Genomic DNA, 19,431 nt, shown 5'->3' on the forward strand with positions numbered 1-19,431 from the left:
TACATTGCAACAGTGCCCGCCCACTTTTTAGCAGTGTTGTACCTGGAAGGTTTTTTTTTCCCATTGTTTTCCATTCATTTCTCCCTTTGGGATATAAGCCATGAACAAACCCAACCAGCAACGAGGCGAATCACATCACAAACTTTGATTTGAAGCAAAAAAGTATTTGAAAAATACTTAACGGTTTTAGTGATAGATAGAACTACAATCCCATGAAGCATTGCGAATGACATCAAATTAAAAACAATGGAGAAATATAAATCTATACTCATTTAAAAATGTTGATTATACAAATATTTAAGTATTTTGAGAGCGTAGGGAGATCGACTTGATTACTTAATTCACAGTGCATCATGGGAGTAGGCGGAGCTAAGGAGATGTTTGGTGTATTTTGCTTGTTTTGACTCTAATTGGTTGAATTTTCTGAACAGCATCATGGGTAATGTAGTTTTTCACCTCAAATTCTGCTGTTAAACACAATTACTTAAAAAAATTAGTTGAAAAAATGCAGACTGACGGCTTCAACAGAAGCAAATAACAGATGAACAACATCGTAGCTTGTCTTTAAAGGTTTAAAAGTTATCGTTAAAAATCAATTTCCCAATGGAGATTGACTCTTGCACTCTTTAGCAGGTTTTGAATGATTTACTTTATAGCTATGTCACAAGGGCGAACAGTTTTGAGTTTTTAGAAATGTACTTTTTTTACCAATATGATTGTAACTTTTTGGAGGCGAAATGAAAACAACAATGGTAATGTATGTTGTGACTGTATGTGTGGTGAAAATGCCAAAGACAAAATGTAACAAACACGGAGTCACACTGTGGAATACATTACATTTACAGTATGTGTGCGTAAAGAGCTTTCACAAATCAAATGATATAATTAGACGTAGTGATGTGTTTATATCTATTAAAGGTTTGGTTTGTAAAAAAAAAAAAGAAAAAAAAGAGTGAAACATTTCCCTAAAATAAAGCTGAGAAGAGAGGAGCAAATGAGCAGGCTATTAAGGAAATGCAGCCAAGGCCCCTTGGGGTCTGATGGAGGAGAGGCATGAACATGAAAAGGGGAGGGAAAATGTGGTCAGAAGTTTTTTTTTTTCCAAAGCATCAAGTAAAATAAGATCCCTCATTCAGCTGACGCACAGCAGTGAGGAACACACTGGTTCTCCTGCACTGGATCTCGAGAGTTTCTTCAGCGTACACTTGTTAGCATTAAACTACACACTCTTCTACTATGGCTCCCAAAGTGCTGCACTTCATCACTGATTTCTTCGTCTATGAAACAGCCAAATCAGTTGTGGTGAAGAGCTGGTCTGTTGGAGTGATCAACCGTTTCGTCCAGCTGTTGATCATTCTGTATTTTATCTGGTAAGCTTTAATGATGTCCTTGTTGCTAATATTAATTTAAACTCATTTTAAAGATTAGAGTGTTGGTGTAAGGGCAAGTAAGGGTAGTAAATGGAGAAAAAAAAATAATTAGGCTTGAATGCAGTGATTGGATTGTACTTGATGGGATTAAAGAGCAGAAAATTTAATTAACCTTTGGAAATGTATATGTAAGTGTTTTGAAATATGAAGGTTTGGGACTATTTAATTTAACTGCTGAAATGTATTATTTCTGTTTTGTTGCGTAAGTGCGTAAATGGGAGTAAGTGCAGCATTAGTTAGTTAATGATTCTGATTATCTCTATCTATCTATCTATTTATCTATTTATCGATCATCTATCTATCGATCATCTATCTATCCATCCATCCATCTATCTATCTATCGATCATCTATCTATCTATCTATCTATCTATCTATCTATCTATCTATCGATCATCTATCTATCTATCTATATATCTATCTATCTATCAATCATCTATCAATCTATCTATTTATCGATCATCTATCTATCTATCGATCATCTATCTATCTATCTATCGATCATCTATCTATCTATTTATCTATCGATCTATCGATCATCTATTTATCTATCTATTTATTGATCTATCGATCATCTATCTATCTATCTATCCATCCATCGATCTATCGATCATCTATCTATGTATCTATCGATCATCTATCTATCTATCTATCTATCTATCTATCTATCTATCTATCTATCTATCTATCTATCCATCGATCTATCGATCATCTATCTATGTATCTATGTATCTATCTATCTATCTATCTATCTATCTATCCATCCATCGATCTATCGATCATCTATCTATCTATCTATCGATCATCTATCTATCTATCTAGCGATCATCTATCTATACATTTATCTATCTATATAGCCTGTTTATTACCCATTTAGATGACTAACTAACTTTTTAGCCAGATAATAGTAAAAAAATATATACATATATTTTTTAAATCATTGATCTTAATAGTGAACAGGTTCGATCACTTATTTTTTGTTATGTGCGCATGTTTGTGTTTTCAGTTGGGTGTTTCTGCATGAAAAAGGACATCAGCAACGGGACACTGGGATTGAGTCTGCGGTCATTACCAAAGTGAAGGGCTTGGGCAACTTCAATAATCATGTGATGGACGTAGCAGACTATGTAGTTCCATCACAGGTCAGCAAATGTACATTTCAACGTTGAAATATGAAACTCCACACAATTACGTTTTGCATCCCCCTTCTCTTCAAAGTCTTGATCTGAGGTCAACTTTTCTGCACATTTTTCAGGGTTCTTCATCGTTCTCTATCATCACCAACATGGTCATCACAAACAATCAGACGCAAGGACGGTGCCCTGAGGTGACACCCAAACCTCAGCTGACTTTAAATATACTTAAAAATATGCGACCTTATGTATTTACACTTACACACACTCTTTCTCTACTCTTCCCTTGTCTGTCAGACTGACAAGAAGTTTACTTGCACAACTGACGATGACTGCAATAAGAATAATAGCTCAAATATAGGGAATGGTGAGTTTGTTCTCTTTCTAAGGCTGACATCACTTTCAGGTCTACTAATACTCATAGTACTTCAGCGAGTAACTATGTAGTAGAGAAGCATGCTAATACTTTCTAGGTTGCTTGATACATCTCTCCTTTTTTTCACAGGTATTTTAACAGGCACATGCTTGATCAACAATGTTACAAATGTTACAAATGTTACATATGTTACAAATAGTACAAATAGTACAAATAGTACAAATAGTACAAATAGTACAAAGAGTACAGGATGGTGTGAAATCAAAGGCTGGTGCCCTGCAGAGGATGACAGCATTTCTGGGTAAGAAAAAGTGCAACCTTTTGGACTTGTAATTTAAATATTGTGCACAGTGGGAGTTGTCTTGTAATCCAAAATAGATCGTTTTAATGCTAGACACATTAATAAATCTGCTCACTCTCAGAACGCCAATGAAAGAGGTGGAGAACTTCACAATCTTCATCAAAAACAGCATTCGCTTCCCTCTGTTCGATGTCTCTAGGTGAGTTAATTACCTTTGCACAAGGATTAAAAACTATACTGTTGTGTTGTGAGAAGCCATTTCATTTAAAATGTATTTTTAGAATTGAATCTCATTTTAAAAAGTTGCTGCCTTCATTTTTTTAAGTACAATCAACTTGAATATTGTATAGTTAACATAAAAAAGTTTAAAACTGCTTAACTTCTTTTGACGAGTTAAAGTAATGTAAAAACATATGTTGTCATGACTTACTGTTCATATAATTTTTACAGTGTATGAATGTACCAAAATTGATTATTTTTCAAATGTGAAATTTTTTTTACAAAAAAATTATTCATTGCAAAATGGACTGTGGGCAAAATGATAGACTTATGTTCAATGGCATAAAAATAAAACAAACAATATGTTGACTGCATTGTTCACATTCAATGATTTATGCCACAATAGTGTAATAAAGTTCAATCACCTTGTGATTAATTTGATTAATGTTAATAATTCAATCAAAATGTTCATCAACAACCCTACATTTATTGACACCTCTAAATATAATTAATAAAGTGCCCTTATGAAAGAAAGCCCAAATAATAACAATAGCCTAATATTGCTTCAGACTACTGATGTGCTGTTTCTCTTCTACTTTCACAGGGGCAATTTCCCTTCAAGCTTAAACCAGTCTTACATTCAGAACTGTAATTTTGACCCAGTGCACGCGCCGTCCTGTCCGATCTTCAAAGTGGGAGATATCCTGAAAAAACTCAATCAAAGTTTGGACAACATTACTAAAGATGTAGGTCAACTCAGCTTTGCCTTTCTTCTCTTCCTATTTTCAATTTATCAAAGAGATCAATTTTATCTTTTTGACTTCTGCCAGTTTGTTACAGCAAAAGTTAATATGCCTCGCCTTGATCGGCATGGTGCTACACAATAGTCTGGTTTGTGAGTTGACTAAAGGCTTATTATTCCAAATGTAAAATTAAAATATACAATTTGGGACGCACAATTATTTTTAAAAAACTGATATCGCGATATAACGAAATCGCTCTATTGGATTCTGGTGACTGTGGAGGCCATTTGAGTTTAGAGAACTTACTGTCATGTTCAAGAAACCTATTTGAGATGATTTGAGCTTTGTGACATGGTGCATTATCCTGCTGGAAGTAGTCATCAGAAGATGATACACTAGTCATAAAGGGGTGGACATCAGCAACAATACTCAGGTTGGCTGTGGCGTTTTAATTATGCTAGCTATATTGGTACTAACAGACCCAAAGTGTGCCAAGAAAATATCCCTCACACCATTACACCACCAGCAGCCTGAACCATTTATACAAGGCAAGATGGATCCATGCTTTCATGTTGTTTACGTCAAAATCTGACCCTATCATTTGAATGTCACAGACTCAAAAAGGCAACTTTTTTTTTAAATCTGTCCAATTATGGTGAAATTTTGGTGTGAATGAGTTTGTTAAAGTATGTCATTTTTATTTTTCATTTCACAATTATTTGTATAGCGCTTTTCGCAACACATATAGTTTCAAAGCAGCTTTATAGAAAATTATTGAAATTATAACTTAAATTTTAGGCGTTCTTTAAAGGACAAGTTCGGTATTTTACACTTAAAAGCCCTGTTTACAGATCGTATCTGATGAAATAGAACGGTTAAGATTAAAATTTGGACACATGCTCCTGTCCCGAGAATTTTAGGTTTATTTCGCTTTTGTGGACCTATTTTTCCAAACGCGTCACACCCGTGATTCTTCCGTTGAGAGCTTGAATAATAGACACTCCAGCCCAGTTGGTGGCGATAATGCACCTTTGCCAATTGCAAGCAAACCACGGGCATTTCATTGAATACACAGAAGAAGCAGAAGAAGAAGCGGCGGAGTAATACCGTAAAGGTGCTGCGGTCTCACACCACGTCCTATTAAGTCAATGGAGTTGGACAAAAACTACGATAAAACCTGTTGGAATGCATCTTTTTCAGCGATTTTTTAGTGAACATATCAGTGAACACCCCTGACCACTCGGTGAGTTTCACGTCTTTGTAAACGAAAGTTTAATGTGTTTTTAGGACGGAATCTTCCAGTGCACATAGACAACCATTGTGGGGGTGGGGGGTTAGCGAAATAAACCTAAAATTCTCGGGACAGGAGCATGTGTCCAAATTTTTATCTTAACCGTTCTATTTCATCAGATACGATCTGTAAACAGGGCTTTAAGTGTAAAATACCGAACTTGTCCTTTAAGTAAATATTTTAAGTCTAAGGGTTTTCCTGACAAATAAAGTTTGGGAAACTCTGGTCTAGAGAAGAAGAACCTCAGTTACAAAAGAACAGGGCTTATTAGAGAGCTCTTTAATTTAGTTGTCACTAGTAACAATTTGTGGGAAAGATAAAGCTTGTTAAGGTGGAGATGAAGCAGACAGGGGACGGAGAGTGACAGTGCAGCGCATGGAATTTATTCAGACACTTCAAAAACAAAAATATATCACGAGAGCTTTTCAGCTGGAACTCAAACTTCTGTATACAACACTTTAGCGCGGCTTTCACGTTCACAGCTCCTTTTCACTCGTCTCTCGACTCACTGCGAAGTGCAAACACCTGTTAGTGTATGGCAAGCCGTTTTAGCTTAAATTGTACCCAGCGTTACTCGTCGTAATTGCATTTTTACTAGTAAGAATTCAATTAGAGAGCTCTCCAATTCAATTACTACTAGTAAGAATTACAATTACAGAGCTCTATAATTCAATTATTACTAGTAAGAATTACAGTTACAGAGCTCTCTAATTCAGTTCTTACTAGTAACAATTCCAATTAGAGAGCTCTACAAATGAATTTTTACAAGTCATATGTCTCCATTGACTTCCATTCATTTTTAATTACGGAGCTGTACAATGGAATTGTTACTAGTAAGAATTACAATTAGAGAGCTCTACAATTGAATTGTTACTAGTAAGAATGCAATTGCAGAGCTCTTTAATTCAATTCTTACTAGTAACAATTTAAATAGAGAGCTCTCTAATCCAATTATTACTAGTAACAATTCCAATTAGAGAGCTCTCTAATTCAGTTGTTACTAGTAAGAATGTAATTGCAGAGCTCTTTAATTCAATTACAGAGCTCTGCAATTATACATATCTTTAATTCATATTTTTACTAGTAAAAATTCAATTAGAGAGCTCTGTAATTGCATTCTTACTAGTAAGAATTTAATTAGAGAGCTCTCTAATTGTAATTGTTACTAGTAATAATTGAATTAGAGAGCTCTCTAATTGTAATTCTTACTAGTAACAATTCAATTGTAGAGCTCTCTAATTGTAATTCTTACTAGTAACAATTCAATTGTAGAGCTCCGTAATTAAAAATGAATAGAAGTCAATGGAGACATACGACTAGTAAAAATTCATTTGTAGAGCTCTCTAATTGTAATTGTTACTAGTAAGAATTGAATTAGAGAGCTCTGTAATTGTAATTCTTACTAGTAATAATTGAATTAGAGAGCTCTATAATTGTAATTCTTACTAGTAATAATTGAATTGGAGAGCTCTCTAATTGTAATTGCTACTAGTAAGAATTGAATTGTAGAGCTCTCTAATTGAATTCTTACTAGTAAAAATGCAATTACGACGAGTAACGCTGGGTACAATTTAAGCTAAAACGGCTTGCCATAGTTAGTGTCATACATTCAGTTCCCCGCACTCGCTCTCCACCCAGCGGCTGCCGAACCATCCCCCTCTTCCACACAATTATTATTAGAGAGCTCTCTAATTAAATTCTTACTAGTAACAATTATTTTTAAAGAGCTCTCTAATTTAATTTTTAATAGTAAAAGCGAATTTGACAGCTCTCTAATTTCATTCTTACAAGTAAAAATGAAATTACGCCAATTAACGCTGGGAACGTTTTAAGCTAAAATGGCTTGCCATAGTGCGGTAAGCCTTTTCCTTCACCAGAAATCTAGTAGCCTAAACTTCCCCATGGCTCAGGTTTGATGGTTGTTCCTTTATCCTTTAAAATTCATTGCTTCATTTATTTTCTTTCATTTAGCTTTCTCTGGCTTCTGCCTGCTTTCAGTGTGGCAAAGAACAGCTCAGCCTCGTCATCCTTCCTTTCTCCTTTCTCCAGCAACACCGTGAAATCTCTAAGCCCTTTATGGCAAACACTATTTTACTGTGTTGCTTTGGCCCCCTGAAGGAGAAAAAAAAGAAAATAAATTAAGCAATGAATTGTAAAGGATAAAGGAACAACCATCAAACCTGAGCCATGGGGAAGTGTAGGCTATTCGATTTCTGGTGAAGGAAAAGGCTTACAGCTCCTGGTATTCCCAGGTGGTCTCCCATCCAAGTACTAACCAGGCCCGACCCTGCTTAGCGTCCGAGATCGGGCGAGATCAGGCGTGCTCACGGTGGTGTGGCCGTAAGCGAACGACACAGCCAAGAGCGAACTAAAGAAGGCACACCGGCAGCACCTGAGAGGAACAGAGCCCTTTTCCCCTTAAGTGTTTGTCTTTTTAAAAAATCATTCAAAAAATATTCCCGCTTTAACTATAGTCAGCTCAGTTTGCTGGGCGAGTTTATCCCACGATTTCACAGACAAGGCTTAAGCCTATTGTCCCAGACTGAAATGCATGTTTGAGCTGTTTTATCTGAAAGCAACTTGTACTAGCATATCTTAAAATATCTCAGTGCCATTGTTTTGTCTCAAGATGCACATCAGTAATGGGGTTTTTTCTAAGACAGGTTTATAAAAGCTACTTAAATGTCTTAATTGAACTAAGGCCTAATCCTGGCTTAAAAGGATAGTTCACCCAAAAATGAAAATTCTGTCATCATTTACTCATCCTCATGTTGTTCCAAACCTGTATGAGTATCTTTCTTCTGTTGAACACAAAAGAAGATATTTTGAAGAATGTTGCTGAGCCCCATTGACTTCCATAGTATTTTCTTTTCTTTCCAATGGCTACCGTCAACTGTTTGATTACCAACATTCTTTAAAAGATCTTCTTTTGTGTTCAACAGAAGAACGGCATTAATTCAGGTTTGAATCAACATGAGAGTGAGTAAATTATGACAGAGTTAACATTTTTGGGTGAACTGTATCTCTTTAATCTAAGTCTGTTAAACCAGGCCTGTATCTTGCAATTCTGACTTTATTTCTCGCAATTCCGAGTTTTTAACTCGTCGTTTCTGACTCTTTTTCTCAGAATTGTGAAGTATAAATTCTTAAATTAATTTAATAAGTTCCATATACGCCAACTTATTTAGCCTTATAGTAGTCGTGTGTAACCTGCAAAAATACAGTCGGTGAAAAGACAGAGCTGGATTCTGTTTAATTCTGGTCTAGAGGGATGAATAGAATAATCTGCTTTAATGTGGAAACAGCTCGTCACACGTAATTAAATTACTACCTGTTTTTTTGTTGTTGTTTTTTGTCAGGGAGGAGAGATTGGAATCAACATCAACTGGAAGTGTAATCTCGACTATGATGTGGAGAACTGCAACCCCAAGTACTTCTTCACACACCTAGATGCTGCTTTCAAGCACAGCAAAGCCTCTAAAGGCTATAACTTCAGGTATAGCACATGAATACACATGGCTACTCGTGCACCGTTCCGGCTTTTCTGCCACTGCATCTTGTTTTTTGTCTCTTCCAGGTTTGCTAAATACTATCAGTCCGAAGATGGGACTGAGTATCGAACGCTTCATAAAGCTTATGCCATCCGCTTTGAAATAATAGTGTCTGGCAATGTAGGTATTTTGTACAGCCGCCCTATACGCTATATAAAGCAGCGTTTGTGACACATATAGGCTTGTGTGCGTCTAACTTTGCGTATCTATTTGCAGGCGGGAAAGTTTAACGTTGTGCCATTTCTGATTACTTTGGTCGCAGCATTCACTTCAGTGGGATTGGTAAGATTATTGTGACATGCAAAGATTAATACTGGCAACAACAACAACAAAAAACATACATATTTGACCGTTGTATATTTTTGCAGGCTACAGTGTTCTGTGACATCATCCTTCTCAACTTCCATAAAGGGGCCGACGAGTACAAAGCAAAGAAATTTGAAGAGGTGCCAGATTGTTTATCTGACTTGAGTTTGCTTATAAGTATGCAGAGGTAAAGTAGAGCGATGTCTTATCTTTCTATCCCCTTTGTGACAGGTATCAGGCATTGTGCAGGAGTCAAAGGGACCCTGCAAGGGCAGCCAGATGTCAATCAAAGTTTTGGGGAAGACCTCAAATGACTCAGGGACCTTTTCTATTGGACGACAGGAGTGAGTCACGTGTCCCAAACAATTCCACGAGATTTTCAAATAATTATACTACTTATTTCTAGATTTTTTTTATTATTTGCAGTATCTTCAGGTAATAGTATAAATACCTTAGTTTGTTTTAAGTCTGTGAACCTTTAGGGCTGTTAATGCATTGAAATCAAGAAAATTAATTCATGCAAACCATCAGAAATCACACATCTATAGACTAGAGGTCAAATGTCTGTAAAGACCTGCTCATTCTTTATCCTTACAATATTTTGCATTTTAGAATAATAATCAAGTCTAGACTTTCGAAATTATATGAAATAACACAAATGTAAGTTACGCACAGCTCTAAAATGTTAAACAATCAAAAATGTATATTTGAGCTTGAAGGAGTTTCCATGTGTGCTGGACACTTGTTGGCTGCTTTACAGTTTTTATCAACATATTATTTTCTAAATAAATTCACAATTTATATATGTGTATTTTAAGCATTTAACCCTTGTGCATCCTTTTAGAATTATTTTTTTTTTTTGGATCATTAATACACGTTAATGCCAACTGCATACATTTTGGCAAGTGTAGTGGCCATTTTTATTGGAATTTTACCATTTCACCCCTTATTTCCTTTAATAAATCTATTTTACTCTAGGTACACAAAATAGTAACACTTAGGACCCTGCGTCCATTGCAATGGACATCACATGTCAGCCCTTTTTTTTTTATTACTTCTGGAGCATTTCACCTAGTTTAAAGCCTGCAGTCCATGAGATTGGACGTTTGTCATCCAATCAAATGGCAGTAAAGCTCTGCATGTGGTAATACAATTAAAAAAAAAAAACACTACATTGAAGAGAAGCATGGCAGCACTTCACTCCAAACACAGAAGCAACATTTTCTATGTTTTTATTAAAAAAAAATGTATATGTTTGCCAGTATTTCATAGTTTGTATGTAAAATAGAAGGATTGAACTTATTAATTAAAGTTAAAAATCGATTGTAGAATTGCAAGTCTTAAATCAGGATTTTTTCAAATGTGTCTGTCCATTAGAATGTACAGTGGGTTCAAACGCCTGTTACTGAAATCACATGTCCAGTAATGCTCATTGAAATTTCCCCATATAAAAAAAATCTATATCACAGTACTAATACATTTTTTAAACTATTTAATATGCAGAATATACAGTTCTTGAAGTGCTTGAACATATAGCTGATGGAAATATCTCAGATGTTGACTTTATGTGGAGTGATGAGGAAGATGCAGATGATGCTAGATCTCCAACAATTGTGTAGAATGAAAATTAGGGATAGTTAGTTAGTTAAGACTTTTATGTTTATTATTTAATTTCATGTTGGTACATTTTTGTGAAGTACCCCTGTTTTGACCTGATGTCCATTGAAATGGACAAAAACAATTAAAGAGTGTTGAAATTTGTAATATTTGTATTTGGTCTCATTTATAGACGCCTCATGAGCTGGGAAAATGTACTTTTATATTTTTCAGAAACTTGAAACATAATTCAGGTCTGAAGGGGTTAAGAATGAAAATGACCCCATTGAAACCCATTAAAACTACCATTTTTAATCCCAGGGCCATTTAACTATAAAATGATGCAGTCTTTGTTAATAGGCTTTCATTCTGTTGGAAGGCTTCAAAATGAAAATGTTAACTATTTTTCACCAGATGGTGCCATTTTCTCAGGTTTGGTCTATAAAGAAAATGCTCGCTTTATTCCTGTTTTCTGCTTCTGCTTGTTATAGAGCCAATTGGATAAATTATTCATCAAAATGTTTCATAAAATGAAACCTCTATAACTTTTTGTTTCACTTCTTTAACTTTTGATTTTACTTGACTGGTAGTCTACATTTACAAACAATACTTAAGCAGCAGCAAATGAAATGACAAACAAAGAACAGTAATTTATTCATTAAGTAACAGATAGAAATGATGATATGTGAGTATATACACTATCCTTTCAGAAGCTAAAAGTGCATTCAGGATTCATGGATATTTTGTGTGTTTAGTGTGAAATATTAGTCTAAATCAGCTGGATTTTCATTCTGTTGACTTGGAGATTGTAAGTAATGTTAATCTTATAAAATGAATCACACAACATCTTTACACATTCATTTGTGAAATAATTCTATTGTTTTTTTTTATTATTAATTAAAAAATTAATTTAATGGCATATCAATATAGCACTGGCATATCACAATCTCATTAAAATGATTTTTGTTTTCATAATAGATGTATTAATCACAATTGTCTGTTATTTGTGCTGTCTCACCAGTCTTACAGTTTATGTGAACTGCAGAATTTCAGGAGTCAGATGCAAAGGGAGTCAAAATTTGTACTTTGCACTTTTGCCTTTTAAAGACACAATCCACTTAGGGATTGAAGGCCGAGGAGAAGGCTCCTCTGGGCAATCATTATCATCATCTTCATCATCTTCATCATCCTCATCATCGTCATTCTCTGGCAAGTAGCTGGGCGGTAAGATGATGACCTCCTCAGAGAATCGAACGCGTCGTTGAGTGTCTTCCACCCTCCTCTGGGAGACGAATAGAAAGAATGACATAATGGTAATTGTGGACAATATGATTACAATTGAAATTATAAAATGTGTTTACAATGGATACATAAACTGAATCGCTTTTTGAAAAGACCAGTTGTTGCAGGCCTGCTCATGCTGGACTATGTTCTATAACTCAACTTAAAGGGATTGACTTGTAAATGAAGATTCTGTCATCATCAATATACCCTCATCTCACTATAAACCTGTATGACTTTCTTCTGTGAAACACTAAAGGGGAATTTCTAATCTCGGCCACTCTCTTCAAAATAATGATAATGAACGATGGCTTTCGAGCTCTGAAATGACCATAAATGGATCATAAAAGTGGTCGATATGACTGTTCGGAGTCTTCGGAGGGCTTACAGCAGCTTTGCTCTCCTCGGTACATTCATGAGAGAAGCAACAATATCATTCTTTTAAAACAGATCTCTTTCAATGAATTGGTTGATCCAAGTCATTCGGAATAATTTGACTTACTGACAGCAGTTAATAGCGGCAGATTTTCAGTGAATAACTTACATCTTTGCCGTGTTCCTCATGTAAAGCTATCATATTATATTTCAGAATATAGTGCCCAGTACAATTATTCACAATTCTTCCCCCTTTCATGTTCCACAGAAGAAAGAAACTCATACAGGTTTGGAACAACACGAGGGCAAGTAGGATATGACAGTATATTCATGTTTATTTAAATGGTGAATCTGGTTAACAAGAAAAACTCTTGCTTGTACACCAGTATATCATGCTGAGTTATAAAGTTAAAAAGAAAACAGCATCAATCATCCTTGCTGAATAAATGTACTCATTTCTTTTTAAATATTACTGCCCCCAAACCAATGAATGGTAATGTAATGTACATGCTTATTGATTGTAATGGGGATCGTCCTCATAGCAGTGACTCACATCGTAGCAGCCTGTGTCACAAGACAAGCTAAAAATTCAGCACCACCCAACAATTAATGGCTCTAAAACTACAACCATCTCGACATAACAACACATGTGCGTCTGTAGTCTGTAATAACAAACTATGTTCACACCCTAAACCTTAACCAGGGGTTAAACAATTCTTCTGTGTTTAATCAAAATTACACAATATTTTATTACTTTTTATTAAAAAGTATATTATTTTATTATGTTTTAATTTATTATTAATTTTCATAAAAATCAGGTTATATATCAGTTAAAGTTCCATATTACGTTTGATTTTTTTTTTTTTTTTTTTGCCAAAGCAAATCCACTTTGCATGAACTTCCAAAGGATGAGGACTCTGGCTCCAATTGATACAGTAAGACCGATACTGTTTGTATCACTGTTTCAAGTGCTGAGGAAGATCCGGAGCTGAAATTCTGACACAGCAACGTTTGGTTTCTAAAGCCGTAAGTGGTAGACCAATCACAACAGACTGGGCCATCTGACCAATCAGAGCAGAGTAGACCAATCACAACAGACTGGATCATCTGACCAATCAGAGCAGAGTAGACCAATCACAACAGACTGGGCCATCTGACCAATCAGAGCAGAGTAGACCAATCACAACAGACTGGGCCATCTGACCAATCAGAGCAGAGTAGACCAATCACAACAGACTGGGCCATCTGACCAATCAGAGCAGAGTAGACCAATCACAACAGACTGGATCATCTGACCAATCAGAGCAGAGTAGACCAATCACAACAGACTGGATCATCTGACCAATCAGAGCAGAGTAGACCAATCACAACAGACTGGATCATCTGACCAATCAGAGCAGAGTAGACCAATCACAACAGACTGGGCCATCTGACCAATCAGAGCAGAGTAGACCAATCACAACAGACTGGGCCATCTGACCAATCAGTGCAGAGTAGACCAATCACAACAGACTGGATCATCTGACCAATCAGAGCAGAGTAGACCAATCACAACAGACTGGATCATCTGACCAATCAGAGCAGAGTAGACCAATCACAACAGACTGGATCATCTGACCAATCAGAGCAGAGTAGACCAATCACAACAGACTGGGCCATCTGACCAATCAGAGCAGAGTAGACCAATCACAACAGACTGGGCCATCTGACCAATCAGTGCAGAGTAGACCAATCACAACAGACTGGGCCATCTGACCAATCAGAGCAGAGTAGACAAATCACAACAGACTGGATCATCTGACCAATCAGGGCAGAGTAGACCAATCACAACAGACTGGATCATCTGACCAATCAGGGCAGAGTAGACCAATCACAACAGACTGGGCCATCTGACCAATCAAAGCAGAGTAGACCAATAACAACAGACTGGGCCATCTGACCAATAAAAGCAGAGTAGACCAATAACAACAGACTGGGCCATCTGACCAATAAAAGCAGAGTAGGCTCTCGGAAAGGAGGGGTTTAGAGAGACTGAATCCTTTATCGAATCGTTTCAGACACTGTGAGAAAAGAGCTGGTGCTGCAGTGTATATTATGAGAAAATTAAGTGTTTTTGACCTTGGATGCATGTAAAACTTTTGAAGGAGACCTCCAAAACAAAATTAGGAACCTTTAAAATAGCATAATAGAGGCACTTTAAAACTGGTTTATATTAATGCATATTTTCTTCTGTCATGTAGTAAATCATACCTTTTTGACCATCAGCGAGTTGAGTGAAGACGTGGGTGAGTCTGAAGTCTCTGTGGCCATGAAAGAGCTGCTGTAGTCCTCGTCCTCCATGTCTTGTGTTGTGTGTTCAAATGGATCTGTCATTTTTGTCCAATGCTCTCTTTTACGGCTCAGAGATCCATAGGATTTAATGGACGATCTGTCCATTGGCTAAGAGAAAAGAAGGAAAAGAAATAAGAAAGAATTAACATATATTCTAACATGTTGCTAATTACTAGCAACCTAATAAATCAATATTATTTCTTAATGCTTATACTTTCACCTTAATGAATGAAAGGTCCAAGAGAGGTATGAAATCCTTCGTCCCACCTTGGTTGGGGTAAGATACTTGACTAGACATCAGTTGTGGATCGCTATGGTCAGTTGCCTTTGATTCGTTCGGATCAAGCTGGGAAAACTGTGATTGTGCGTTTGATTGCTGACTGTGGTGAAATTCATTGAGTTTCAGATTGGCGTTTTGTAACACGTTTGTAAACGGGTCAGAAGTTTGTAATGGATTTGTGGTGAGATCAGTAACATGTGATGAAGGAACACTCATCTGGGACGTCTCGGTTTGGTTGTAAACAGGTTTATCGGAGGCAAAGCTCTCAGAGAGCGAAGGTTTAGTCATACCTAAATGGGAATCGGTTGTGTAATTTTGAGTCCATTTACTGTTCTGTTGTTCTCCACGTGATTGGTTGATATTCATTTGTGGCTCATTTGATTGGTCCTGCGTGGTGCAGTTAACTGAGAGAAACTGAGCCCACTCCGTCCCGCTGAAGATCTCCTCCATTAAATTAGAAGTAGTGCCAAATGAGAAAAGATTGTCACTGAGAAGAAGAATGAAAGATAGGAGTTGGGTCATTTGAAAGGCAAATACATCCAATGAAAACCACCTCAACCAGGATTGAATAGGTGCACCCTAACTCTGAATAGCTCTTCGAGTGTTTTCATAATTTTAGCCCTTACAGGGTCACACATTCATTCTTGATGAGACAGGAGTTTTACAAGAAAAAGAAAGTGATTCATGGATCAGACCCGTGGAATGATAACTATGTCTGCTGCATATTTCTAATGTGTTTACCTCATGTAGCTTAGCGAAGCAGGGCCATCTTCATCCAGTGCCATGTTGATCGGTTCATGGTGGATATCTGTAGTCTCAGTGTGTGCCGTAGGTGTGTTGTTCACATAGATGGGCCCCGATAGCGACGAGAGATTACTCTGAATATAAGCAGAAAGGAAAAGTGTTTTAAATTAATTCTAGATTTTGCATGGTGCTTGTGCTTGCCCACAAAATGTCTCTGCCATGATGCTGAATTGTTTGGGAGACTGATTACTGGAACATTGCAATGTGGTTGCTTAGGCATTTTGAGTGGTTCTTCGCACACTGTTGTGCAGTTGCTAAGACAATGTTAGATGGTAGTTAAGGCATTCCGTGTGGTTTTTACCACATTGTAATTCAGTTGCTAGGTGGTTGCAAAGAAGGGCCTAAAACTGACTTTTTGCCACACTTGCCAATGGCCGGTGACTTACGAAAATTTACCAAAAGAAAGTTTACTGGCCAGGAAACTGTTTTTGCAAAAACAGGCAGTTATGATGACAACATTTTAGATACCAGCGAAAAATTCACAATTCTCTATTGCAGTTTCGATACAACAGCTAAAACTACTAGCCTAATATAAATTTGAAACATTATTATAGACAAGAAACAGTAGTTGTAGAATACAGTAACAGTAGAGACACTGAATAAAGTAATCAAATGTAAAATAACAGTGGATAGTCTTCATTGCATAAATTAAACAGATTAATCATTATTAAAGAGCAGTGAATGATTTTTTTCTTTGTCCTTTGTTGTTTGATTCACATAATAAGACAGACAGCAGCAGAATATTAGGCTGCTGTCACTTTAAGATATAATACACTGATACAGGTACACATCTACTCTTCCATCTACTATTTACATTCACTTTAGCTATAACCGACTATGTTTACTAGGATACTCTCCGAGGACGATATTTTAGAATTTTGGGGGGGAATTTGTGCATTCAAGCGCAAGAAGGCGTGAAAGAGAGCTCAATTCAGTTTTTCTGCGCGGTCTGAGACGCGGCTTTCTGTGTGCGCTTCAGAAGTGTGCACGCACAAAACTTCCCACACAGCGTACAAGTAACGAATTGAGTTTCCTTTAGCGTCTTCTTACGCTTGAATATTTAAATTGCCAAGGCTTAAACTTTTTTGACAATGCAACACTGGCTCTTGACTGTCCCGGGCGTCGTTTCACGTTTGTTTACTAAGTTCTCACAACTTTGCATTGCCAGCCAACTGGCGATTGACACAGTTTCTGTTGCTAAGGCATTCTGAGTGTTTTTTAGCACACTGTTATGCAGTTGCTAGGTGGTTGCTATACTTGACTCAGTTTCATCATTTTCAGAACAGTTCAGTATCCAAACAGACTGTACCGGTCACATTACCGGTTGGACGCTCACGCTAAGTGTTTCTATGTTTTGTTTTTCCAAATTATAAATAATTATTTTTTAAACTAAAAATGAAAACGAAAGTATCCCAACAACAGTCGTGAATTCTAAATTAGGCTAGTTTAATAACTTTGCAAGTTTGCAGTGTTTGCTTCAGTGTAGTAGCCTAATGCAAGCTCCACTAATAGACAGTATTAAACCAAGCGGACATAAATACTCACTTGTTCTTCATTCTTCATTTGTCTGGTCATTGTGCTTCTGTGTCTCTCTCTCCATCTCTCTTTCACATTCTGAGCCCACCTTTTAGCTTCCCCCCACTTCTTCCTACTTGTCTTTGTCGGTTTTCCTGATTGCTCGTGAGGTCTGATGCCTTCAATTTTCTCATTCACAGCAACCCAGCTCCATGTGCCACTTTGACCCTTGACCTCTGGTTTTTCCACCACTGAAGATGATGATGTCAGTGTTGGAGCTAAAAGGTCAGGGGGGTTTTGTAAGGATTCTGTTTTGTATAACGGTGGCACATTGAAGCTGGTGTTCCCTTCCAGAGAAAATTGTTGCATCTTCTCTGGCCTGGGCATCTGATCGTCTCCGACCCAGGAAGTGACATCATCGGTCCTCTCTGACGTAAAGCGCTTGTGTTCCCCCCAAATTAATGGTGGCCGTTTTGGTTTAGTAGACAATCCCGAGTTGTGTTTAGAGATCCTTTTGACGGGTTGCTTAGGAGTCAATGCACCCCCAAAATGAGAAGACTGTTGAGCCCATGGATTCTCTCTCTTATTCCAAACTGAGGTGCTTCCATCTCGCTCTTTACTTTTGGAAGAAAATCCAAACGGATAAACTGCTGTTTTAGATGAATCCTCCGCTGTTTCATACAGACTACATGTTTGCATATCAGCATGTGAGCTACTGTTGGTCTCAGTGTTTAGCTGTAATTTCTGAAGCATAGATTCCAGTAAGGCTTGAGTGTCTGAAACAGGGTTCAGCTCCTCCATTGGGCTCTATGTTACCACATGCACACACATGAGTAGAGTCAACTAAAAAATAAAGCACACAATAAAGCAGACTCACTCTAAACGCTCAACTTTCACCCATGCTGGACAATTCCACAGATCCTTCATTTATATCCTCATGTTAGTCCATACAAGTATTTATTTCCATCCGTCATTCAGCTCCCCTTGTTTTTCATCCCTCCTGTTAGCTCTCTAAATCTTTTCTTGATTTCTGAAATCTTACAAAAGGAAGTGTTATGAATAATAGTTCAAGACAGAAAGAGAGGAAAGAGGTGTGTCCAACACCCAGATGGACAGGTAAGACGAGTGTGTCAGGATGAAACATTTTGTATTTTTGTCACTCCCTCTGACCAGCCGCTGAATGACGGAGACACTGTGTCTTAAACCCTTGTGTCTTAATTTTTATGTCTTAATATGAAGTCACTGCTACAGCAAGTGGAGCGATTTCATTTAATTGGTCACCTCTTTTCTTTTAAGCAGCCAACATACTGCAGTTCTCTAATGCAAAATCACTGGTTTTATTATAGGCTAACTAACACTAATTGTAATAATGGTATTTAGCTAGATTGCTGTAGATTTATATTACTATAAAGTAAAATACAATAATTATATGGTTACAATGCAAGAACTATGGTAAAGTAAATCAAAACTAGACTATAAGAAATTAATGATGTAGAATAATGCAACATGTTGATTTAAATACTTCAATGACAGATTAACAAAGGGGTCAAAGTGGTCAAACTAAATTTTGCTGAGGGTAAAAAAGAAAATATGCCTCAAACTAAAATATGTTATGTTAACTTCCACTAAAACACAAAAATGCATTAGTCAATGTTCACTATGCAGTAGGTGCCTTAAAATATAATAGACCTAAGGTCTTCAGTTTTTCTTGTGCACTATGAACTGATGTTTTTGGAGAAAGAGAGAGTGATCCTCTTTTTATGCTTTACCATAGGATATAGAATCTTGCTGTGATGCTGCTGTTACAAGAATTGTGGATGACAATTATCAAACAGCTGTTTATTTCTATTCTTATTTAAACTAACAAATAAAGTATTATGATTAATATCATTTTATTGTCA

At 36.7% G+C, this 19,431-nt stretch overlaps 2 protein-coding genes across 2 annotated transcripts; one reads left to right on the plus strand and one right to left on the minus strand.

Annotated features, from left to right (window-relative positions):
- The first annotated feature begins 1,106 nt into the window (after positions 1 to 1,106).
- p2rx3a (purinergic receptor P2X, ligand-gated ion channel, 3a) lies at positions 1,107 to 10,997 on the plus strand. Its single transcript, XM_082177746.1, has 12 exons — positions 1,107 to 1,370; positions 2,435 to 2,570; positions 2,684 to 2,755; positions 2,859 to 2,928; positions 3,067 to 3,238; positions 3,360 to 3,437; positions 4,062 to 4,203; positions 8,851 to 8,987; positions 9,069 to 9,162; positions 9,259 to 9,324; positions 9,411 to 9,488; positions 9,580 to 10,997. The coding sequence occupies exons 1-12, from the start codon at positions 1,237 to 1,239 to the stop codon at positions 9,694 to 9,696; spliced, it is 1,296 nt and encodes a 431-aa protein (XP_082033872.1). The 5' UTR covers positions 1,107 to 1,236; the 3' UTR covers positions 9,697 to 10,997.
- Positions 10,998 to 11,842: 845 nt separating this feature from the next.
- Positions 11,843 to 18,736, minus strand: LOC309504574 (uncharacterized protein). The gene is made up of 5 exons (XM_082177734.1): positions 17,561 to 18,736; positions 15,953 to 16,089; positions 15,152 to 15,698; positions 14,851 to 15,039; positions 11,843 to 12,226 (listed from the first exon to the last, which is right to left on the minus strand). The coding sequence occupies exons 1-5, from the start codon at positions 18,329 to 18,331 to the stop codon at positions 12,017 to 12,019; spliced, it is 1,854 nt and encodes a 617-aa protein (XP_082033860.1). The 5' UTR covers positions 18,332 to 18,736; the 3' UTR covers positions 11,843 to 12,016.
- Between the last annotated feature and the right edge of the window lie 695 nt (positions 18,737 to 19,431).

Source organism: Leuciscus leuciscus, assembly GCF_965113295.1.
Source record: "Leuciscus leuciscus genome assembly, chromosome: 8".
Taxonomy (NCBI): Eukaryota; Metazoa; Chordata; class Actinopteri; order Cypriniformes; family Leuciscidae; genus Leuciscus; species Leuciscus leuciscus.

Bases quoted from the DNA above. Each gene is read 5' to 3' on its own strand.
- p2rx3a (XM_082177746.1), top strand. From the start codon at position 1,237: ATGGCTCCCAAAGTGCTGCACTTCATCACTGATTTCTTCGTCTATGAA. The intron at 2,571-2,683 runs GTCAGCAAATGT...CACATTTTTCAG, and splicing joins ACTATGTAGTTCCATCACAG to GGTTCTTCATCGTTCTCTAT. The intron at 9,163-9,258 runs GTAGGTATTTTG...ATCTATTTGCAG, and splicing joins AAATAATAGTGTCTGGCAAT to GCGGGAAAGTTTAACGTTGT.
- LOC309504574 (XM_082177734.1), bottom strand. From the start codon at position 18,331: ATGGAGGAGCTGAACCCTGTTTCAGACACTCAAGCCTTACTGGAATCT. The intron at 15,699-15,952 runs GTAAACACATTA...TCTTCTTCTCAG, and splicing joins GCTTCGCTAAGCTACATGAG to TGACAATCTTTTCTCATTTG. The intron at 12,227-14,850 runs GTATGATTTACT...TTCGTCTCCCAG, and splicing joins ACTCGCTGATGGTCAAAAAG to AGGAGGGTGGAAGACACTCA.